The following is a 25,214-nucleotide window of genomic DNA, read 5'->3' as shown; positions in this document are numbered from 1 at the left end:
CGGGGCGGTAATCCTTTAGGCAGGTCACCTTCGATTTCTTGGGCACAGGGACTATGGTGGTCTGCTTGAAACATGTAGGTATTACAGACTCGGCCAGGGAGAGGTTGAAAATGTCAGTGAAGACACTTGCCAGTTGGTCCGTCTGGCCCCGCGGCTTTGTGAATGTTGACCTGTTTCAAGGTCTTTCTCACATCGGCTATCGAGAGCGCTATCACACAGTCGTCCAGAACAGCAGGTGCTATCATGCATGCTTCAGTGTTGCTTGCCTCGAAGCGAGCATGAAAGGCATTTAGCTCGTCTGGTAGACTCGTGTCACTGGGCAGCTCGCATCTGGGTTTCTCTTTGTAACTAACAAAATAGCACAGTTTTTTTTGTTTCACCTTTTTTTTTAAATAGGATAGATGGGCTATAGGGGCTACATTATATGTTGAATGTGATATTCTGCCTATAACCTCATTCCTATTTTATTCAGAGATTAGAGAATTTAATTGAATTGGAAATGAGCTATTATCAGGCTGGTTAATGCGATGCATGTCTGCTGAATTTGGAAATTCACTGGCACTCGGTCCCGCCCCAACCTACTCAGCCAATCAGGAGCCACTACTGCGATGCGGCCATGGCATACTGCATACTTTTTGCTAAACGGTACGTGCTAAATAGAATGCGACAATAAGTACATAGTATGCAGTTTAAGTTTGTAGTACACAAGTATGGGTATTCGGCCATTGCTTTGGGTTTGGGCATCTCCCCCCACTCTCTCTTTCTAGCTCCTCTCATACTTCTGTTTCTCTCTGTCCATCCATCCACCCTTCTCTCCCTCTCTTCCTCCCACCTCTCTCTCTCTTCCTCCATCCCTCTCTCTCTTCCTCCACCCCCTCTCTCTGCAGTGTAGCTACAGACTCTTGTTAGTTCTGTATAGTTGTCCTGGTTCAGTCTGGCTCAGCTCAGCTTGGCTCTGTGACTTTATTTACGGGGCTGTTTGACCACTGGAGGAAAGCCAATGTGTGTGTGTATTATTGCCTCATCCTGACAGCTCCCACCTCGCATATATAACTCTCCAAGGGAGGGAGATCGGCGGAAAGCAAGAGGGATGGAAGGAGAGAGCAGTAGAGAGAGAGGGGGATGGAAGGCACTATAACTCAATCCTCCTGCCTCTGTATGTCCTGCAGTCATCCTGTCATCCCCCTGTAGTTATCATGATTTATCTCTCTCACCCTGCACGTGCACGCACGCACACACATTTACACACGCACATTCACACATGCACATACACACACACGCACCCAGTGAGGCACATGCACACAAATAATTTGTGTGATCGATAGACCAAAGCATCCACGTGGTAAAGAGGAGAAAACATACCACCAGTATACTCTATGGTTTTCAAGGAGTTGTATACCGTGACTCTGCCATCCTCTCTTCTGTCTTCTACCAAAACTCAAGGTCAACACACACATATTGCACACATACAAGCAAGCACCCTCACACACACACACGTCAGCAACCTGACCTACACTAGGCGTTTGACTCTGTGTGTGTCCATGAGAACTGCCTAAGGCTAATTCTGAAGGCTAATTCAGCTGCTCTACAGTCTTATTACAGCCCACTGAGCCTAGCAGTAATGTTCTGCTTTAGCTTTAATGATTTACTTGAATAACCTCTCTTCTATCCCCATCCCTCAATATTGTCTTTAAGCAATATTGCAAGCTCTCTCTACCTTCCTCCCCCTCCCTTTCTCTCTGTCTCTCGCTCACTTTATCTTTCTCTATCTCCCTCTTTTCCTCACTCTGTGTCTCACTCTATCCCTCATATCTCTCTCCCCATCTGTCTTTATCTCTCTCCATCTCCCTCCCTCCCTTTCTCAATCACTTCATATTTCCCATTCTCTCTCTCTCTCTCTGCCACATAGCTGGTCTCTCTAGGATTTCAAATACATTTTGCCCCGTGGGCCGCATTCGGTCTTTAACGAGGTTTGGGGGGCCGGACTAAAAATGTGTTATATTTCCTCGCTGTCAAAATTAGAAAGAAATTGTCCTCTATTGTTTTTGGAATTTCCGATGCTCCCTTGCTAGCTTGCTAGCTTTTATTTAGCTGATTATTAGTGAGCTGGACACGGTCAAGAAACTGTATGAATGTAGGTCCATTGTAATCTCTGCACCGTTTCGATTTGGTTTTAGCAACACAAAGAATCACCCGCGGGCCGGATTGGACCACCTGGCCGGCCAGATCCGGCCCACAGGCCATATTGTTTGACACCCCTACTACTAGGCAGAATGATTAATTATTGACAATGAATCAGCGTGTGTGAGGTAGAGACTGAGAGGGAAGGAGTAAAACAGACACAAAAATAATGAGATAGGGAACGAAAGAGAGAGAGAGAGACATGGCTCTGTAATAGTGTGTGTATTTTTTATTTACAGTAAATACTTATTTTCTATGTATTTTAGTATTTTCAAATAATGTGGCCTGGATCAGCTACTTCTATCTGAAGTATTTGAAAGTATTTTAAAATCATTTCCTAAAAATGTATGGCAGTATTTAAGTACTTGTGTAAATACTGTGTATTTAAGTATATTTAAATACATGCCAATTCCTGTATTCAAGTATTTTTTTTATGCCAGTACTTTCTAAGTGTACAGTCGTGTCCAAAAGTTTTGATAATGACACAAATATTAATTTTCATAAAGTTTTCTACTTCAGAGTCTTTAGATATTTTTGACAGATGTTACTATGGAATACTGAAGTATAATTACAAGCATTTCATAAGTGTCAAAGGCTTTTATTGACAATTACATGAAGTTCATGCACACTGATGACAGCCCATTCTTGCATAATCAATGTGAGTTAGTCAGAATTTGTGGGTTTTTGTTTGTCCACTCGCCTCTTGAGGATTGACCACAAGTTCTCAATTGGGATTAAGGTCTGGGGAGTTTCCTGGCCATGGACCCAAAATATTGATGTTTTGTTCCCTGAGCCACTTAGTTATCACTTTTGCGTTATGGAAAGGTGCTCCATCATGCTGGAAAAGGCATGGTTCGTCACCTAACTGTTCCTGGATGGTTGGGAGAAGTTGCTCTCGGAGGATGTGTTGGTACCATTCTTTATTCATAGGCTTTGTTCTTAGGAAAAATTGTGAGTGAGCCCACTCCCTTGGCTGAGAAGCAACCCCACACATGAATGGTCTCAGGATGCTTTACTGTTGGCATGACACAGGACTGATGGTAGCGCTCACCTTGTCTTCTCGGGACAAGCTTTTTTTCCGGATTCCCTAAACAATCGGAAAGGGGATTTATCAGAGAAAATGACTTTACCCCAGTCCCCAGCAGTCCAATCCCTGTACCTTTTACAGAATATCAGTCTGTCCCTGCTGCCCTTCTTGACACTAGGCCATTCTCCAAAAGTCTTCGCCTCACTGTGCGTGCAGATGCACTCACACCTGCCTGCTGCCATTCCTGAGCAAGCTCTGTACTGGTGGTGTCCCGATCCCGCAGCTGAATCAACTTTAGGAGACGGTCCTGGCGCTTGCTGGACTTTCTTGGGCGCCCTGAAGCCGCCTTCACAACAATTGAACCGCTCTCCTTGAAGTTCTTGATGATCCGATAAATTGTTGATTTAGGTGCAATCTTACTGGCAGCAATATCCTTGCCTGTGAAGCCCTTTTTGTGCAAAGCAATGATGACGACACGTGTTTCCTTGCAGGTAACCATGGTTGACAGAAGAAGAACAATGATTCCAAGCACCACCCTCCTTTTGAAGCTTCCAGTCTGTTATTCAAACTCAATCAGCATGACAGAGTGATCTCCAGCCTTGTCCTCGTCAACACTCACACCTGTGTTAACCTCTCTAGGGTAGGTGAGATGCTAACGTCCCACCAGGCCAACATCCGGTGAAACTGCAGAGCGCTAACATTCTAAATACACCATTTGTTATAGTAAACATTCTTGTAAATACATGTATCTTACATCATTTAAAAGATGAACGTCTTATTAATCCAGCCGCTGTATCAGATTTCAAAAAGGCTTTACTGCGAAAGCAAACCATGCGATTTTCTGAGGACAACTCCCCGCACACACAAGTAACTAGCATTTTCCAACCAAGCATTAGCGTCACGAAAGTCAGAAATAACAATAAAATAAATGACTTACCTTTGAAGATCATCCTCTGGTGGCAATGCCAAGTGTCCTAACTACACAGTGAATGTTTGTTTTGTTTGATAACATTCATTTTTAAAGCCTAACACGAAACATTTGTAAACCGCTTGCGTCGTGATTTCCGTCTCATTCAAATTTGGACGAAGCATTCGTGGTAATTACACACACTAAACAAACGTTTATCCAGTCATGGTTGGTTTCATTGCAGTCCTCTGGTTGTTACTAACACAACCATACTTGATGGTTCTTTTCCTGGGACGTATTGACCGAAACAAACCGATTTGAAGACACCAATCAATGACCTCATTGCGCACCAGTGGTAGGACCGGTCTATCGTTGATTGACTGTATTTTGGCCCAATGACCACTGATCATCTTGAAATATAGCTTGGAATATAGCCAATGAGCTGCGGTAAACGGCAATATGTAATGGTTATACGTTCGAAGACCAGCCTTTGTCGTAAACTCTGGCGTAAAAGAGGTTCATTCGCCATTGCAAATCCTACTTGACGGAGCCATGAGTGTTACGCATAGCAGTACATAGTCAATAGCATTTTCAGCAAGTTTATATATTTAAATTATGGTGAATAAATCAGGAAAAGCTAAAACAAAGTCTAGGTATACAGATTTAACACAAATTATAGAGGAAATTGATAGAGAAAGCGAGACCGAGTTGCTTCAGCACCTTCTGACCCCTCTATCTCTGTCCCTTCTGCTCCAACCAGTGGTGTTCACCTGCCCAGATTTATCTCTGCAGGCATGAATGTGCCTCAGGGCAAAAAGGGCACAGTAGGGAGACGTCGTTGTGCCCTTTGTCACAGGAAATGCCCCATCACCTGCACCACCTGTTCAGTAAGTCTTTGCTTTACAGCAGAAAGAGACTGCTATATGGGCCATGGCACCAGCAGCACAACATGGTGTAGAGGACTGAGGGTCTTCCCAATATTGTAAATAGAAAATGCGTAAATAGTTACTCTTGTTAATTGTTTATGTTTAATTATTATTATTAATATTTTATTAAAAAAATATATATATATATATTTTTTGGGGGGGGGGGGGGGGGGGGGTGTTAGAATAGCATTTATGTATTTTGTATATAGTTATTTCCTTCAAAATGTATCACTGTACCAATTCGGCCACTTGGGTACATTTGTGTTGGACACCTGGGTGACTTCATGCTCAATGTCATGTAGCTCACTCATTTTTAAAGTTATCTGTCTAAAACTTTGCTCAGCTATTGTTGCCATCTTATGTTCTTCATCCCCAGCATCCCATCAGTATGTTTGGCTGTTCTTGTTCATTTGAAAGATGATGCAGCAACAATAAAAAACAGAAAACGTATGTTTATTTCCTTGTATTTTCTTCTACCAGATCTATTGTGTTATATTCTCCTACATTCAATTCACATTTCCACAAAATGCAGAGTGTTTCCTTTCAAATGATACCAAGAATATGCATATCCTTGCTTCTGGGCCTGAGCTACAGGCAGTTAGATTAGGGTATGATTTTAGGCTGAAATTGAGAAGAAGGGGGAGTACCTTCAAAAAGTTAACGAGAGAATCACTGACATGATGTCAGCTGGTCCATTTGTGGCAGGTCTGAAATACAATGGAAATGTTTTGGGGGGATTCAGTTCATTTGCATGGCAAAGAGGGACTTTGCAATTAATTGCAATTCATCTGATCACTCTTCATAACATTCTGGAGTATGTGCAAATTGCCATCATACAAACTGAGGCAGCAGACTTTGTGAAAATTAATATTTGTGTCATTCTCAAAGCTTTTGGCCACGACTGTATTTCCAAATATATTCCAATATTCAACTACTTGTTTTCAAATAAAACATATCCAAATACTTACTTTGAAATGACTTTGAAAGTCAATTAAACACCCTAAATAGTATTTGAACCCAGGTCTGGTGCATGCGCATGTGTTTGTGTGTATGTGTGTGTGTGTTCAGTACTTCACTACGTGTGTCAGTGATTAACTCCAAATGGCTCTTTTATCACAGGAATTAATGCTGCGTGACTCAACTGGAATTATGGGTAAATCTTTGTTGACGGAACGCTGTCAACATGAATTTATCCCACAATTAGTTAGACAAGTCGTTAGGATGAGGGTTAATTGATCGGCTGATAGATAAAACCTTAATGAGAATGATAAAAGAGAGGAGGAATGATCAGGAGAGAGGAGGAGAACTTGTCTGAGCTTTAAACCGTCATGACAATATTGAGGCTTTGTTGCATTCAGAGATGAAATGGAGTAATTTCAAGTGCTCCATGTTACCAAGTATTTATTCAATGATGCCTGTTTAAAATACGTGTGATAACTCTAAATGTGTCTGTACTTGTGCATTTTAGGTATTTGTGTAAATACTGTGTATTTGAGTATTTTCAACTGCTTCGTTTGGATTATTGGATTCATTGGAGTATCATTACAGTGCCTTTTGTACATACATGTGTTTACAGCCCAGTGCAGTCAAAACGTGATTTTCCTGTGTTTTATATATATTTCCACACTATGAGGTTTGAATAATACTGTTAATACTGCCTGAAATTTGAGCCTGTTTTGGTTGGATGGAGTTTTGGCCTGCCCGGTGATGTAAGTAAATAGACCAATACCAGCTAGTTTTCAGGTTACATATCCCTCCCATTAGGCTCATCCAATTAGGGCCCTTACTCAGACCACTCCAGACAGTCCTAGCAAAAATTCTTGCTTTAGAAATTACTCTTCACTAAGAAGGTATTTTACTTTATTTTTGACCATTTTAATTGAAAACAATCACAGTAAGGTAATTCATTGTTTCCCAGAAATAATTGAATATTGTGATAAAAATGGCTGTTTGGACCTTTTAATAGCTAACTCTAAAACCATGTAATACTGTTCAAACTTTAGAATCAGACTTTCCAATGAAGCAATTCCAATGTATTGAAGCTGTTCAGCCCCACCTTCAGCAATACACTGTAGGGGCTAGAGCTGAATAGTGTGTTTTTCTCCTGCAATATGAGAGAGAGAGAAGGAAGGAAGGAAAGAGAGACAGACAGACACAGAGAAAAAGAAAGAGAAGCATAGCGAAAAATGGTGTGAGAGAGAAGAGTGTGGTATGATCTTTCCAAAGACATTATCTCCACACTGCCTCAGTCCAGAGCTCCAGGGGATTTCAGCACTTGGCGGCAGGAATGTGTGCGTGTGAGCAAGTGTTTTTGTTCACGGTAAGCGTGTGTGTGTGTGTGTGTGTGTGTGTGTGTTTCTGTTCATGACAAGGGTGGTTGTGTGTGTTGGTGTGTATGTCCTTGACAGAGACCAGTTTCCAGTGATTCTCCCGCAGAGAGTGAGAGATGTGTAGACAGACAGACAGGTTGGAGGTCACAGTGACAGTGGGAATCCTAGCCACAGATCACCACTCCCTGTCATTCCAGCTGGGTCACACCTCACTTCCAAACTGCCCAACCACATCACGATCAAAGGCAGGAGAAGAGAGAGGGGTCAAGGTTCATAATGTAGCATTTTCAGGCATTTTAACTGTCATATTTCACTACTGTATGTTCTGATAAGATCTGTAAATTGATGTTCTGACACTTTTTTGGAGGGTGTGAGGAGAGAGGGGAGAAGGAGTGAGGTGAAAGTGGGTGAGGAAGGGGGTGAGAGAGGAGAGTTGTGAGAAGAGGGGGTGAGGAGAGAAGAAGGGATGAGGGGGTGAGGAGGATGGGTTCCATACAGTACAGTATAGGAAGAACAGTAGAGAAGAAAGGGGTAATGAGAACTGAAGGGGTTCCATTATAGTACAGTATAGAGATACTTCAGACCCAGTGATGATCATGAAACATTCATGCAGTATGATCAGCATCCTCCTTCACAGTAGTATACCAGAGCCCTCTAGCATACCAGAGTCCTGCTGTGTTGCCCTGACTTTGCTTCTGGCATTTACATTTGACATCAGAGGGCACGAGTGTAGGCACAGTATATGGATTCATCTATCTTCGCTTGAGTAACGGCGGTTACATACAGGTAACTGCCAAAATAAAGGAAACACTTAAGTAAATGAGGGATACAAGGTATATTGAAGGCAGGTGCTTCCACACAGGTGTGGTTCCTGAGTTAATTAAGCAATTAACATCCCATCATGCTTAGGGTGATGTATGAAAATGCTGTGCAGGACATTATTTTGGCCATTATTTTGGCGACCATGGCTCTGCCCCCATATAATGACAATACCCCCATCCACAGGGCACTAGTGGTCACTGAATGGTTGGATGAACATGAAAACGATGTAAACCATTTGCCATGGCCGTCTCATTCACCTGATCTCAACCCAATTGAACACTTATGGGAGATTCTGGAGCGACGCCTGAGACAGGGTTTTCCACCATAGCTATCAACAAAACACCAAATTACTTGTGGACGTGTGGTGTCGCATCCCTCCAATAGGATTCCAGACACTTGTATAATCTATGCCTAGGTGCATTAAATCTGTTCTGGCTTGTGGTGGCCCAACGCCATATTAAGACACTTGATGTTGGTGTTTTCTTTATTTTGACAGCTATCTGTAGGTGCTCCTTTGCTAGTTGTTCACACTGTATATGGATACAAGTCTGCGTCAGGGACCGATGTGTGTGTTCAATCAATCACAACAAATATATGTGTGCATGTGCCTCCCTGTGTGTGTATTCATCTAAAAGCAACCTCCTAGATTTACAGAAGATCTTTAACATTCTGTAGTATGTCAATTGATAGCAGTAAGTCTTACTACTTCAGCAGTTCTCTCTCTCTCTCTCTCTCTCTCTCTCTCTCTCTCTCTCTCTCTCTCTCTCTCTCTCTCTCTCTATCCCTCCCTCGCCCTCTGGACTGTCACAGTGTTGTGGTTTCATTCCACCGCAGCCTCTCCTGATGTAGCTACCTTCATTTGGATATACAGCTGTTATGTTTCTCTCTTTTTTTGTGGTCTGCCTCCATCTATATTTTTACCTCCCTCTTGCTGTTGCGGGTAAGGACTGCCAGGTCCCGAGGGAGAGGGCGTGTCTGTGTTTGTATGTCTATGTGAGTGTGTTTGAACATGCGTGCATGCATGCATACACTTGTGTGTCTGTGTACGTGTGAATGTCAGCCTGCATGCCTGTGCTCGTATGCCTTGTGTGTGTGCCCGCAACACTTGTGTGTGTGACCGCAACACTTGTGTGTGTGCCCGCAACACTTGTGTGTGTGCCTGCCACACTTGTGTGTGTGCAAGTATGAGGTGGTTGCTAAGCAGGAACAGAGAGGAGAGGAAAGGTAGTTTCCTTGTTGCTGCAGTCTGAACACCTCACCTAGTCGTTGTCAAGGGAGACTATCACCATGGTTACCACAGATGTGCGCTCTGGCTGTGTGCGTGTGTAGTTTTAGATCCTTTCTTTGCTAATGAGATGGGGTGTTAGCCCTAGACTGACTGATTCCCATGCTTCATTGTGAATGAGAGAAAATCCTTCTCATCTACTCATTATGATTCAACAGAGCCTCTTTTCTCATTCTCTGGTGGTCTTCTGCAACCAAATACTAATTGTTGGCAGTTATTAAATTAATATTCCTTTTTGATTGATTGACTATAGTAAAGAGTTGGAAAGTGTTTGTGGAATGAAAACATAGGGCTATGATCATTCTATTGAATGCAGTCCAGTGATGATGTCTGATTTAAAAGCTTACATTTAAAGAAAGCTTTGACCAATCTGGGTAATGATATGATTAAAACAGAGGCCCTACATTCCTTTCAATGTTTTACTGAATGTGTGATGTTAGTGGTGGTAGTCATACATCGTTTGGAGTTGATATTTCTCCTCAGAATCATTGTCTGTTCTACTCATTCTACTCATGTCAGTTTTCCTCTGGGACTGTGTGTGTGTGTGTGTGTGTGTGTGTGTGTGTGTGTGTGTGTGTGTGTGTGTGTGTGTGTGTGTGTGTGTGTGTGTGTGTGTGGGGGGCATTCTCTCTCTTCCAGAACTGAAGATGTTAGCGCTTACTTTCTCTCTCTGCCTGCTGTGGCTCTTGACAGCACAAAGTGGGTCAATGTCACACACACACACGCGGTGTCTGTACCTGTTTTGTAACCAGCTATAGAACCGGAAGAGAAGAGGCTAGACCTCCAGGTGGTCTTTATGACAGGAATAGTCTGGATCTGGGGAACGTTCTGTGTGGGTGGCTGTGTGTGTTGGGCCTGGGGAGTGCTCTTTGCTATGAGGGGTGAGGGGAGAAGGAAGGAGCCTCAACAGGTTGCTAAACAAGAAGTTCTGAGGTCTATGATCTAGAGTTATCACTGTGGTCCAGCTGTCTCATTCTTTATGGCATTAAAGACTCAATACTGTGATTGATGAAGGTTTCACTAATGTAAAACTGTGTTTTTTTTACTAATAAATAGCTCTTATTGAACTTCCGTCCTCTACGAGTGACTTAATACCTTTTGTTGACTATGTTTTAGTTTGTAGTAGCATTGTAACTCTCCTCTCTTTCTTTTCTCTCAGAAGCCCTTCCACGGAGCTGCGTTTCTCCCAGACGGCAGGCGATGCATTCCGCCTAGACCCCCCCCCTCGTTCCCCGACCAAACCGAGGCAGCCATGAACCCCGAGGAGGTGGAGCATGGCCAGGAGCTGATCGAGCACGTAGAAGCCGACCTGCCCCCTCCTCAACGCCGTCGCCACGACAACCACATTGCCACCAACAACGGTCGACCCCGGCAGCCTAGCAACCACAGTAGTGAAAACAACAACCACCCTGCTCCCCGCTACAGGAGATATAATGAGGCTCCTGGCACAGGTGGCAGCAGGGTCAGAGGGGCCCCACAACGCAGGTCAACAGAGGAGCCAGAGGCGGAACTTCACCTGGGGGCCCAGTCCCCTCCCCAACCCCAGCAGCAGCAGCAGGCCCAGGGTCAGTCACAGCCCATCTTGCGTCCTGCAGTGACACGTTACCGCAGACAGGGGGACAGCGAGGCCAGGCTCAGAGCACAGCAGCAGAGACACATACAGAGACAGCAGAGAGAGGCTGAGAGGGTACACCAACAACAACAACAACCTCTGCCAGCCCCACAGCCTGTTCACTCTCTACCCCCAGAACGAGAAGAGCCGGAGGAGGATGAGGAGGAGAGAGGGAGGTATAGAGAGAGGGAGACAGAGGGGGATAACTCTGCGTTAGGCCGTTCGGCCAGCACGGAGAGTGCTTTCCACACACACACAGACCGGGCGGAGGGCGACTGCGTCATGGCCCTAGATCTTGAGGCAGAGGACGAGGGCGGTACTTACGAGGTGATGCTTCGCCCAGAGGCGGAGGGATACACAGAGAGCGCTGAGTCAGAGCAGCACCATCCCCACCCTCAGCCCAACCTGAACCTCAACTACCCCCCCCAGCCCCCTCCCTTACCCCGGGAACCCCTACCAGACGTTGGGAGACCCCACAGTCAGGAGGAGGCAGAGGAAACCCTGAACCCTGGTGGTGGTTACTCTAACTACGTCTACACCCAACCTCCCAACCTCCATGGGGGAGGGGCCAGGGTGCCGGGGGAACGGGACAGCAGCGTCGAGGAAAGGATGGAACCTAAAAACGAGGCATATTCTGAAGCCTACCACTACTCCCTGACAGAACATGTGTATGAGGAGATCAGCGACGCCCCCTCTGCTGCTGCTGCTGAGGGGCCGACTCCTACAAATGCCAACGAGAACCTCCAGCAGAGAAAGGCGGCGTTCCGTCTGTTTGAGGGGGGGGACGGGGGCGGGGACTACTGGCAGCAGGAGGCAGTGGGGTCGAGGCTGCACCACTACGACGAGCGCTCGGACGGCGAGTCAGACAGCCCTGAGAAGGAGGCGGAGTTTGCTCCGTACCCGCGGGCAGACAGCTGTGACCAGGACGGTGAAGAGGACATCAACATGATCGTAACAGAAGTCAGAGAGAGTTCCAGCTCTCAGAGTCTGGAGAGAGCTGCTGCGGGGTTGGGGGAGGGAGGAGACAAAGAAGACATGATGAAAGGAGGAGAGGAAGAGGGAGACTCTTACAACTCCCAATCCGACACCCCCACAGACTCCAAACATCCCAAGGGAGAGATGGAAAGAGAGGGGGATGAGAAAGAAGGAGAGGGCGTTCCAGCCCCAGCAGACAGTCCCTCTGAGGACTCGTCTGGGGTTCGTAACAGTCGTGAGAAAAGAGACGCAATCACCCTGGCCATAAAGGACATCAAAGAGGCCATAGAGGAGGTGAAGACCAGGACGGTGAGGTCACCCTACACCCCTGATGAGCCTAAAGAACCAATCTGGGTGATGAGACAGGACCTGAGTCCCACTGCTGAGTGTTGTGACCTGCAACCCTCACTAGGGGGCGACGTGAGTACTGGTTTGATACAGACTAACACTAGTGGGTGTGTGTTGGTTTAGTCACCTCACCTGTGTGTGTGAGTTCGTGCGCGCGCGTGCGTAAATGTGTGTGCATGTGTGTGGTCACCTGACACACTGTAATGGAGCTGGTTGCTTAATAATGATGTAATTCTTATATAAAGATACAGTAGATAGCATCTTGAGTTACAACCTCAGACTGGTCAGGACAGGAAAGAAGAAGGGTCTCTTAATAGTCTGAAGTGGCTTCCTTTCCTTCCCTTGTCTTCTTTCTCTATCTTTATTTATATGAAAAGGCAAGATATGTGAGAGCAATATGTAGGATGCTCACTATGAAATTAGCTCGTCTCTCCAGTTCTTTCAAATCAGTACAATAGAAGGAGAGGAGGTAAGGAAAAGAGGAATCAACTTTAGACTATTGAGATACAGCCTAGGAAAAGGTTTGGTTGTATTTTGAATGTATTGGATCATGGTCCAGAAAGGCAACAGCAGAAGAGCTGAATAACACATATCCTTCTGGTTTCAAGACCACAAGATTAGACTCCTTCCCCTTCTTCCTCTCTCCCTCATTTATCTTTCTCTTTCCCTCTTTTCTGTCTCACCATCCCCTTCTCACTTCATATCTCTATAACACGTCATCTCCCCTTTTCTCTTCCCTCTCCCCCTCTCCCCCTCCTCCTCTCATTATCCCTCTTTCCCTCAGAGGGGTTTTGCTTTCTGAGTGGTGGCTGTGACGACAAATGATCCTCCTCCCCTCACCGTTTGACTGCTGCAGTAGCTATAGCGTGGGTAGGTTGGTTGAATCGTTTGACCAGCGGTCTCATCTCATCAGTATTCCTCCTAGCTCTGTGTTTGCATGCCACCTTTCCTCTCGTAGCTTCTCCACTACACAGTCAGCCTTGCAAATGGAGCTGTCTTGGCCTGCCAGACCTCGACAGCCTGACACTGATAAGAGGGGGGAGGGGGTAGAGTGTAGGTTAAGAGAGGAAGAAAGAAAAGGGGAGGATGGAGAAGCGAGCATGAGAGAGTGAGGGAAGAGTCGGAGAGGATTGCTGAATTACGGAGTGCGAATTATACCGTGACATTCAGGGGTCACTATTTTTTTCACGGGACCTCCTATGTTTTCAGAATGTTTTTATGGGCTTAATAGTAAAGACGTGTCTTCTTTTATTTTATTTTGACACAGAGGTGGGCATGTTTGTTTAATTTGGAATAAGCTTTTATTTAAAAATGTACCACTGTAGCAGTACAAATTGCATTTTAAACAAATAGGAGAATAGTTCAATTAGCATTATTTAGAGACACCCCACCAAAGTTAGACTTTGTTGCATTTAGGGAGACTCCTGTCTCATTCAGGGAGATGGCATGCTGATGTCAAACAAATCAAATCACTCAGGCCTTACCGTGGAATTCTTACTTTACAAGCCCTTAAACAACAATGCAGTTCAAGAAATAGAGTTAAGAAAATATTTACTAAATAAACTAAAGTAATAAAAAAATACATATATATAAAAAAATCATCAAGTAACACAAGAAAATTACATAACAATAACCCAACCCCTGTTACAGCGGTTCCGTACCGAGTCAATGTGCAGGTTAGTCGAGGTCATTTGTAAAGTGAATATGCATAGATGAGTAGCAGAGGGTCAATGTGAATAGCCCGGGTGGCCATTTGATTAATTGTTCAGCGGGGGTTAGAAATCTTATGACTGCAGGGGCACTATTGAGTAGCTTGGATGAAAGGTGCCCAGAGGTGCCCAGAGTAAACAGCCTGCTCCTCAGTCTCAGTTGCTAATATATGCATATTATTATTAGTATTGGATAGAAAACACTCTGAAGTTTCTGAAACTGTTTGAATGATGTCTGTGAGTATAACAGAACTCATATGGCAGGCAAGAACCTGAGAAGAAATCCAAACAGGAAGTGAAAAATCTGAGGTTGGTATATTTTCAAACCATTCCCTATTGAAATCCCATTGCGATATGAATGAAGAGGGCTTCCACTAGATGTCAACCGTCTATAGAAATTTGAATGAGGCTTCTATTGTGTTGTGGGACTGAATAAGAGGGGAATGAATCAGACTACTGGCAGAGAGCCAGTTCCAGGTCACATGCATGATATCTTCCTGCGTTCCGTTCCTCCTCAAGACACAAAGGAATTCTCCGGTTGGAACATCCTAATGATTGATTCTGTACTTAGTTTGAAATGTTTCTTCGACCTGTAATAAAACTTTTTGAAGATTTTGTCCGAAAAAATAATCGAACAGCACCAACGTTTTGATAGGTGTACCAAACAAAAGTAGCTAATTGGACATAAATAACGGACATTATCGAACAAATCAAGCGTTTATTGTGGACCTGGGATTCCTGGGAGTGCATTCTGATGAAGATCATCAAAGGTAAGGGAATATTTAGCATGTCATTTATGGTTTATGTTGACTCCAACATGGTGGCTAATTTGACTATTGTTCTGAGCGCTGTCTCAGATTATTGCATGGTTTGCTTTTTCCGTAAAGTTAACCTCTCTGATCTCCCCATCCCGGATCTGGTATCGTGAATACAGGCTCATTACCATAACGCAACGTTAACTATTCATGAAAATCGCAAATGAAATGAAATAAATATGCCATCTCTCAAGCTTAGCCTTTTGTAAAAAATATGCTTCTCAACCATAGGAAAACAATAATTTGTGTAACAGTAGCTAGCTAGCGTAGCATTTAGCGTTAGCATCCAGCATGCAACATTTCAACAACAACAAGAAAAGCCTTCAAATAAAATAATTTACCTTTGAAGAACTTCAGATGTTTTCAATGAGGAGACTCAGTTAGATAGCAAATGCTCAGTTTTTCCAAAAAGATTCTTTGTGTATTAGAAATAGCTTTTTTCCAAATTAACTCCATAATATCAACTGAAACATGGCAAACGTTGTTTAGAATCAATCCTCAAGGTGTTTTTCACATATCTCTTCGATGATATATCGTTCGTGGAAGCCTGGTTTCTCCTCTCTATCAAATGGAAAAATACTTGCACCTGGCTTTTGCGCACCAATTTCGACGCAATTTCCAGGCGGACACTTGGAAAATGTAGTCTCTTATGGTCAATCTTCCAATGATATGCCTACAAATACGTCACAATGCTGCAGACATCTTGATGAAACGACAGAAAGCACATGGTCGTTCCTGCTGCATTCACAGCCATATAAGGAGACATTTGAAAACAGAGCTTCAGAGATTCTGCTCATTTCCTGTTTGACGTTTCATCTTGGTTTTGCCTGTAGAATGAGTTCTGGGGCACTCACAGACAATATCTTTGCAGTTCTGGAAACATTAGAATGTTTTCTTCCAAAGCTGTCAATTCTATGCATAGTCGAGCATCTTTTCGTGACAGAATATTGCGCTTAAAACGGGCACGTTTTTTTATCCAATAATGAAATAGCGCCCCTATAGACTTAACTGGTTAATTTAAAAAAAAATCTGCATTAAGGAGAGATATACAGTGCCTTGCGAAAGTATTCGGCCCCCTTGAACTTTGCGACCTTTTGCCACATTTCAGGCTTCAAACATAAAGATATAAAACTGTATTTTTTTGTGAAGAATCAACAACAAGTGGGACACAATCATGAAGTGGAACGACATTTATTGGATATTTCAAACTTTTTTAACAATTCAAAAACTGAAAAATTGGGCGTGCAAAATTATTCAGCCCCCTTAAGTTAATACTTTGTAGCGCCACCTTTTGCTGTGATTACAGCTGTAAGTTGCTTGGGGTATGTCTCTATCAGTTTTGCACACCGAGAGACTGAAATGTTTTCCCATTCCTCCTTGCAAAACAGCTCGAGCTCAGTGAGGTTGGATGGAGAGCATTTGTGAACAGCAGTTTTCAGTTCTTTCCACAGATTCTCGATTGGATTCAGGTCTGGACTTTGACTTGGCCATTCTAACACCTGGATATGTTTATTTTTGAACCATTCCATTGTAGATTTTGCTTTATGTTTTGGATCATTGTCTTGTTTGGAAGACAAATCTCTGTCCCAGTCTCAGGTCTTTTGCAGACTCCGTCAGGTTTTCTTCCAGAATGGTCCTGTATTTGGCTCCATCCATCTTCCCATCAATTTTAACCATCTTCCCTGTCCCTGGTGAAGAAAAGCAGGCCCAAACCATGATGCTGCCACCACCATGTTTGACAGTGGGGATGGTGTGTTCAGCTGTGTTCCTTTTACGCCAAACATAACATTTTGCATTGTTGCCAAAAAGTTCAATTTTGGTTTCATCTGACCAGATCCACATCTTCCACATGTTTGGTGTGTCTCCCAGGTGGCTTGTGGCAAACTTTAAACTACACTTTTTATGGATATCTTTAAGAAATGGCTTTCTTCTTGCCACTCTTCCATAAAGGCCAGATTTGTGCAATATACGACTGATTGTTGTCCTATGGACAGAGTCTCCCACCTCAGCTGTAGATCTCTGCAGTTCATCCAGAGTGATCATGGGCCTCTTGGCTGATCAGCCAAGATCTGATCAGTCTTCTCCTTGTATGAGCTGAAAGTTTAGAGGGACGGCCAGGTCTTGGTAGATTTGCAGTGGTCTGATACTCCTTCCATTTCAATATTATCGCTTGCACAGTGCTCCTTGGGATGTTTAAAGCTTGGGAAATATTTTTGTATCCAAATCCGGCTTTAAACTTCTTCACAACAGTATCTCGGACCTGCCTGGTGTGTTCCTTGTTCTTCATGATGCTCTCTGCGCTTTTAACGGACCTCTGAGACTATCACAGTGCAGGTGCATTTATACGGAGACTTGATTACACACAGGTGGATTGTATTTATCATCATTAGTCATTTAGGTCAACATTGGATCATTCAGAGATCCTCACTGAACTTCTGGAGAGAGTTTGCTGCACTGAAAGTAAAGGGACTGAATCATTTTGCACGCCCAATTTTTTAGTTTTTGATTTGTTAAAAAAGTTTGAAATATCCAATAAATGTCGTTCCACTTCATGATTGTGTCCCACTTGTTGTTGATTCTTCACAAAAAAATACAGTTTTATATCTTTGTTTGAAGCCTGAAATGTGGCAAAAGGTCGCAAAGTTCAAGGGGGCCGAATACTTTCGCAAGGCACTGTATCTATAATTCCATGTGTATAACTTGTATTATCATCTACATTTATGATGAGTATTTCTGTTGAATCGATGTGGCTGTGCAAAATCATTGGATGTTTTTGGAACTGGTGAATGTAACGCGCCAATGTAAACTCAGCTTTTTTTTATATAAATATGAACTTTATCAAACAAAACATACATGTATTGTGTAACATGAAGTCCTATGAGTGTCATCTGATGAAGATCATCAAAGGATAGTGATTCATTTTATCTCTATTTGTGCTTTTTGTGACTCCTCTCTTTGGCTGGAAAAATTGCTGTTTTTATTGTGGTTTGGTGGTGACCTAACATAATCGTTTGTGGTGCTTTCGCTGAAAAACATATTTGAAATCGGACACTGTGGTGGGATTAACAACAAGACTACCTTTAAAACAGTATAAGGTACATGTATGTTTGAAGAATTTTAATTTATGTTCATTTATGTTGTTTTGAATTTGGCGCCCTGCACTTTCACTGGCTGTTGTCATATCATCCCATTAGCGGGATTGCAGCCCAAAGAGGAGCATTTTGGTCCTAGACTTGGCGCTCCGCTTCCTCTGACACCGCCTAGTATATAGGTCCTGTATGTCAGGAAAGGGGGAATACCTAGTCAGTTGTATAACTGAATGCCTTCAACTGAAATGTGTCTTCCGTATTTAACCCAGCCCTTCTGAATCAGAGAGGTCCGGGGGTCTGCCTTAATCGACATCCATGTCTTCGGCACCCGGGGAACAGTGGGTTAACTGCCTTGCTCAGGGGCAGAGCGACAGATTTTTACCTTGTCAGCTCAGGGATTCAATCCAGCAACCTTTCGGTTATTGGCCCAACACTCTAACCACTAGGCTACCTGCCGCCCCTGGGCCATACGCACTACCCTCTGTAGTGCCTTACGGTCAGATGCTGAGCAGTTGCCATAACAGGTGGTGATGCAACCGGTCAGGATGCTCTCCATGGTGCAGCTGTATAACCTTTTGAGGATCTGAGGACCCATGCCAAATCTTTTCATTCTCCTGAGAGGAAAAAGGTGTTGTCGTGCCCTCTTCACAACTGCCTTGGTGTGTTTGGACCATGATAGTTTGTTGGTGATGTTGACACCAACGAACTTGAAACTCTCGACCCTTCTCCACTTCAGCCCCGTCGATGTTAAAGGGGGCATATCCGGCCCTTCTTTTCCTATAGTCCACGATCAGCTCCTTTGTCTTATTCACATTGAGGGAGAGGTTGTTGTCCTTGCACCACACTGCCAGTTCTCTGACCTCCTCGCTATAGGCTGTCTCATCGTTGTCGGTGATTAGGCCTACCACTGTTGTGTTGTCAGCAAACTTAATGATGGTGTTGGAGTTGTGCTTGGCCACGCAGTCGTGGGTGAACATGGAGTATAGGAGGGGACTGCCTTCATGCACGGTCAGGGACGGGGGCTGGTAATGGGAAGTTGGTGGGGAGAGGGGGGTGGGGGGTTTACACCACTGGAGCTCTTACTCTTCTGTATAACTACCCAGGGGGCATAGTAGTGATGAGAGTGACTAGTGGATGGATGGACACTTTACTACTGTCACGCTAGCCTGAGAAATCCCCTCCGAGTATAAAAGACTGTTCCTCTTCAAAAGGGGAAGGAATGATGGAGAGAGATTCTTTGTACTCACTCAGACCTCTGGAGACAACAACGGATTCATGTCTGGGAGCAGGCAGTCATTTGGGTTTTAGTAGAGTCACGCAACACACACACAAACACATTCAAGCTTATCATATTATCCAAAAGGTGTGCCGCATGAGTGGTGAGCTGAGGAAATGTTTGTTGACTTTTAGTCATAAGAGCCTGACACTGCCTAGAGATGTGAGGAGTTGATGCCATTGTATCAGATCACACGCATCCCCTGAGAAGGTCAAAGCCATCAGCATACTGGTTTATCACATGCGCACACACACACACACACACACACACACACACACACACACACACACACACACACTATATTTAACAAACAGAGCCCTGCTAGATTACTGTCTGTCTCCTATCCTTTTGTTGAGAGATTAATTAGCTCTGTTTGTCTTTGATTAATTTCAGACAGCACAATGTACATCTGGTTTAGAGCTCTCATGGAGTTGCTGCTGGTACTAACGTTGTTATTGTGAGTGAGTGAGTGAGTGAGTGAGTGAGTGAGTGAGTGAGTGAGTGAGTGAGTGAGTGAGTGAGTGAGTGAGTGAGTGAGTGAGTGAGTGAGTGAGTGAGTGAGTGAGCGAGCGAGTGAGACTCCACTGTATTCACCAATTACACTGAATGAACTATAGGACACAATACAAACCCACAACCCAAAAAAGCCTGTTGGGTTGATGGTATCCTAAATGAAATTATAAAATATACAGACCACAAATTCCAATTGGCTATACTTAAACTCTTTAACATCATCCTCACATCCGCACGACAGACCACGTATTCACCCTGCACACCCTAATTAACTAACAAACAAATGCTTCTCATGCTTTGTTGATTTAGAACAAGCTTTCGATTCAATTGCAGCACCTAGATCTTCTGCACAGATTCTGCCAGACCTGGGCCATGACAGTAAATCTCAGTAAGACATAAATAATGGTGTTCCAAAAAAGGTCCAGTTGCCAGAACCATGAATACAAATTCCATCTCGACACCGTTGCCCCAGAGCACACAAAAAATATACATACCACGGTCTTAACATCAGCGCCACAGGTAAGACAAGGCAAGAAGGGCCTTCTATGCCATCAAAAGGAACATAACATTTGACATACCGATTAGGATCTGGCTAAAAATACTTGACGTCTGGGGTCCGCTCACCAACCAAGAATTCACTAAATGGGACCAACACCAAATTGAGACTCTGCATGCAGAATTCTGCAAAAATATCCCCTGTGTACAACATAAAACACCAAATAATGCATGCACAGCAGAATTAGGCCGATACCCGCTAATTATCAAAATCCAGAAAAGAGCCGTTAAATTCTACAACCACCTAAAAGGAAGCGATTCCCAAACCTTCCATAACAAAGCCATCACCTACAGAGAAATGAACCTGGAGAAGAGGTCCCTAAGCAAGCTGGCCCACAGAGCAGCAACACAATTAGACCCATTACTTGACACATTGGAAAGAATTTACAAAACATCTGAGCAAACTAAAATGCTATTTGGCCCTAAACAGAGAGTACACAATGGCAGAATATCTGACCACTGTGACTGACCCAAAATTAAGGAAATCTTTGACTATGTACAGACTCAGAGAGCATAGCCTTGAGAAAGGACGCCGTAGGCAGACATGGCTCTCAAGAGAAGACAGGCTATGTGCACACTGCCCTACAAAATTAGGTGGAAACTGAGCTGCACTTCCTAACCTCCTGCCAAATGTATGACCATATTAGAGACACATATTTCCCTCAGATTACACAAAAACACAAAGAAAACAAATCCAATTTTGGGTAGAATATCACAGTGTGCAGTCACAGCAGCGAGATTTGACCTGTTGCCACAAGAAAAGGGCAACCAGTGAAGAACAATACCATTGTAAATACAACCTATGTTTATTTATTTTCCCTTTTGTACTTTAATTACAACACTGTATATAGACATAAATTACATTTGAAATGTCTTTATTCGTTTGGAACTTTTGTGAGTGTAATTGTTTACTGTACATTTTTTATTGTTAATTTCGCATTTGTTTATAATCTATTTCACTTAATTTGGCAATGCCAATAAAGCCCCATAAATATATCAGAGAGAGAGAGAAAGAGAGGTGGGTTAAGACTGTGCTATAATGACCTTATGCGTACTGTACTATAGTGTCATTTACTTCTCCTTTCTGGCAGTTTCCCGTTCATCAGAAGAACATGTTATTTTTGCCCTCCCCAGGATTATTTATTTAGTTTAGATATGAGAGAGAGAGAGAGAGAGAGAGAGAGAGAGAGAGAGAGAGAGAGAGAGAGAGAGAGAGAGAGAGAGAGAGAGAGAGAGAGAGAGAGAGAGAGAGAGAGAGAGAGAGAGAGAGAGAGAGAGAGAGAGAGAGAGAGAGAGAGAGAGAGAGAGAGAGAGAGAGAGAGAGAGAGAGAGAGAGAGAGAGAGAGAGAGAGAGAGAGAGAGAGAGAGAGAGAGAGAGAGAGAGAGAGAGAGAGAGAGAGAGAGAGAGTGAATAATTCAGAGGGTTTCTGATAACATTGAAGAGAGCCTGTTTTCATCCACTGCAGGCCTCTGTCTATACACAAACACACAGACACACACACCCCTGTGCCTTTCTGACAAGTCCATTGTGAATTCTGATAGCTTGTGAAACAGGAGTAGAGCAGAGCTCAGACTCGGTACCAAGCCATCAGAGACTGTAGATACATTACCACCACAGTACCTTGAGAGAAGGTTAGCTAGTTTACCTCATTCAGGTTCTGTAGCCACTAGGTAGTGTCTGTCTGTGTGTGTAAGTTAAGGACAGTCTGCGTCATAGTTTGACCATTGTTCAGGCTCAAAGTATGGAGAACTTCTGGGATTTCCTGGTAGACCGTCTGCATGAAAACCATGGAAGCCAGGTTTGTTTGGAGTGAACATTAGTGTAGTTTTGGTGGATTTATACCAAACATTCCTCCTATGTTGTTAGGTGTTGGACCTGGACTGTGGATTCGTGCCAGTTTTCATTGTGGGAGTTGTTTTCCCTTCAATTTCTCTAAATGTCTAAAATGTATGACAAGTGAGCTGTATGAATGAAACATCACTGAATATTGTTGAAGAATATTCATGAGTCAACCTAGGTGTGTTTTCTGTGCAGAGAAGTAGCTCCTGGAACTATGGGCAATGGAGCATCGATAGATAGGAGCGCCCACATAGATAGAGAATCAATAGACAGGCCATAGATTAGTGCTATATTAATTTCAATGGAATGATAAGCTTCAATTCATAGAGCGTTCCAAATAGTGCATCCAATATGGCCGCCGATGTGGTCATTGCTTTGAATTGGAATATCCATTCTGCTAATTGCATTTCTACGAGCTTCCAGGGACAAGATAATGATGTGTGGAAGAACAATACTGGCCTTCACAGAACCCTGACCTCAACCCCATCGAACACCTTTAGGATAAATTGGACCGCCGACTGCGAGCCAGGCCTGATCACCCAGCATCAGTGCCCGACCTCACTAATGCTCTTGTGGCTGAATGGAAGCAAGACCTCGCAGCAATGTTCCAACATCTAAACTCAGAAAAAAAGAAACGTCCTCTCATTGTCAACTGTGTTTATTTTCAACAAACTTAACATGTGCAAATATTTGTATGAACATAACAAGATTCAACAACTGAGACATAAACTGAACAAGTTCCACAGATATGCGACTAACAGAAATTGAATAATGTGTCCCTGAACAAAGGGGGGTCAAAATAAAAAATAACAGTCAGTATCTGGTGTGGCCACCAGCTGCATTAAGTACTGCAGTGTATCTCCTCCTCGTGGACTGCACCAGATTTGCCAGTTCTTGCTGTGAGATGTTACCCCACTCTTTCACCAAGGCACCTGCAAGTTCCCGGACATTTCTGGGGGGAATGGACCTAGCCCTCACCCTCTGATCCAACAGGTCCCAGACGTGCTCAATGGGATTGAGATCCGGGCTCTTTGCTGGCCATGGCAGAACACTGACATTCCTGTCTTGCATGAAATCACGCACAGAACGAGCAGTATGGCTGGTGGCATTGTCATGCTGGAGGGTCATGTCAGGATGAGCCTGCAGGATTGGTACCCCATGAGGGAGGAGGATGTCTTCCCTGTAAAGCACAGCGTTGAAATTGCCTGCAATGACAACAAGCTCAGTCCGATGATGCTGTGACACATCGCCCCAGACCATGATAGACCCTCCACCTCCAAATCGATCCCGCTCCAGAGTACAGGCCTCGGTGTTACGCTCATTCCTTCGACGATAAACGCGAATCCGGCCATGGTGAGACAAAACCGCGACTCGTCAGCACTTTTTGCCAGTCCTGTCTGGTCCAGCGACGGTGGGTTTGTGCCCATAGGCGACGTTGTTGCCGGTGATGTCTGGTGAGGACCTGCCTTACAACAGGCCTACAAACCCTCAGTCCAGCCTCTCACAGCCTATTGCGGACAGTCTGAGCACTGATGGAGGAATTGTGCGTTCCTGGTGTAACTCAGGCAGTTGTTGTTGCCATCCTGTACCTGTCCCGCAGGTGTGATGTTTGGATGTACCGATCCTGTGCAGGTGTTGTTACACGTGGTCTGCCACTGCGAGGATGATCAGCTGTCCGTCCTGTCTCCCTGTAGTGCTGTCTTAGGCGTCTCACAGTACGGACATTGCAATTTATTGCCCTGGCCTTATCTGCAGTCCTCATGCCTCCTTGCATCATATCTAAGGCACATTCACACAGATGAGCAGGGACCCTGGCCATCTTTCTTTTGGTGTTTTTCAGAGTCAGGAGAAAGGCCTCTTTAGTGTCCTAAGTTTTCATAACTGTGACCTTAATTGCCTACCGTCTGTAAGCTGTTAGTGTCTTAACGACCGTTCCACAGGTCCATGTTCATTAATTGTTTATGGTTCATTGAACAAGCATGGGAAACAGTGTTTACAATGAAACAATGAAGATCTGGGAAGTTATTTGGATTTTTACTGATTATCTTTGAAAGACAGGGTCCTGAAAAGGGGAAGTTTCTTTTTTTGCTGAGTTTAGTTGAAAGCCCTCCCAGAAGAGTGGAGACTGTTATAGCATATTAATTTATATTATTTTGGAATGAGATGTAGTGTGTTTATATAATATATCTTATTCTACTCTTTTCCCCTCTGGTTTCCCTTCCCTTTCTTTCTTTTTTCCTCTCTGTCTCGTTCTTCATCTCGCCTCCTTTCCCCATTTCAATCCCTCTCTCTCTCTACCCCTCTATCTCTCTCTCCCCTTCTTCTCCTTCTCCTCCTCCGTATCCCCAACTCTCTCTATCCCTCTCTCCCCCTTCTCTCCCCGCTCTCTATTCCCCCTCTCGCTGTCGCTCTCTTTCATTCATATTCAGATTGCTTTATTGGCATGAAATACAATTTGTAGATATTGCCAAAGCAGTATAGTGGTACAGCATTTCAGTAAATAAAGTACAATGCAATGAGGATAATGAAATAGTTAATTTCAATAATAATAATAGATATAATAATAATAATACACTTGAGAACCGCACCCGACAAGACGTTTCCCCATCACTTCCACTAATTGGGGAGTGAGGAAAATGCTATAAATGAAGAGGACTCAATGTATTTTGAAAGCAGAGTTTTTGAGGATTATAATAATACCCATTTGATGTCTATGGTGGCAAAATTGCAAGATTATGTTATAAGGCTTTTATTGCATCAAATGGTTGTTTTATTCAACAGAATGGAGTATTCTGTTAACTATTGTGTGTGTGTTCTACAGAGGATGGGCCTCTGGGACATAACACTGACAGGAGATTTACGATGTATTTTGGGTGATAAAACCTAAAGAGCCTTCCAGAGCATGAGTTCATGTTTCTGCTCTATACCGTACCAGGGAGAGATGGTTCCAGTTTGGAGTCGAAGGGCCAGACACTGGTCTATACAATGAAAACTGTTGCCACAG

The 25,214-nt window shown here is 43.8% G+C and overlaps 1 protein-coding gene across 1 annotated transcript in view; it reads left to right on the top strand.

The window, feature by feature from the left end:
* The window catches only part of LOC139411211 (amyloid-beta A4 precursor protein-binding family A member 1-like), a 101,221-nt gene that overhangs the window by 53,369 nt on the left and 22,638 nt on the right, over window positions 1–25,214 (top strand). Inside the window, exon 3 of the mRNA XM_071157195.1 lies at window positions 10,638–12,485. Within this exon, the coding sequence (XP_071013296.1) occupies window positions 10,731–12,485 (1,755 nt within the window). The 5' untranslated portion in view covers window positions 10,638–10,730. The remainder of the gene's footprint in view (window positions 1–10,637; window positions 12,486–25,214) is intronic.

Source organism: Oncorhynchus clarkii, chromosome 6 (assembly GCF_045791955.1).
Source record: "Oncorhynchus clarkii lewisi isolate Uvic-CL-2024 chromosome 6, UVic_Ocla_1.0, whole genome shotgun sequence".
Classification (NCBI taxonomy): domain Eukaryota; kingdom Metazoa; phylum Chordata; class Actinopteri; order Salmoniformes; family Salmonidae; genus Oncorhynchus; species Oncorhynchus clarkii.
This window is presented reverse-complemented; position numbering and strand designations above follow the sequence as displayed.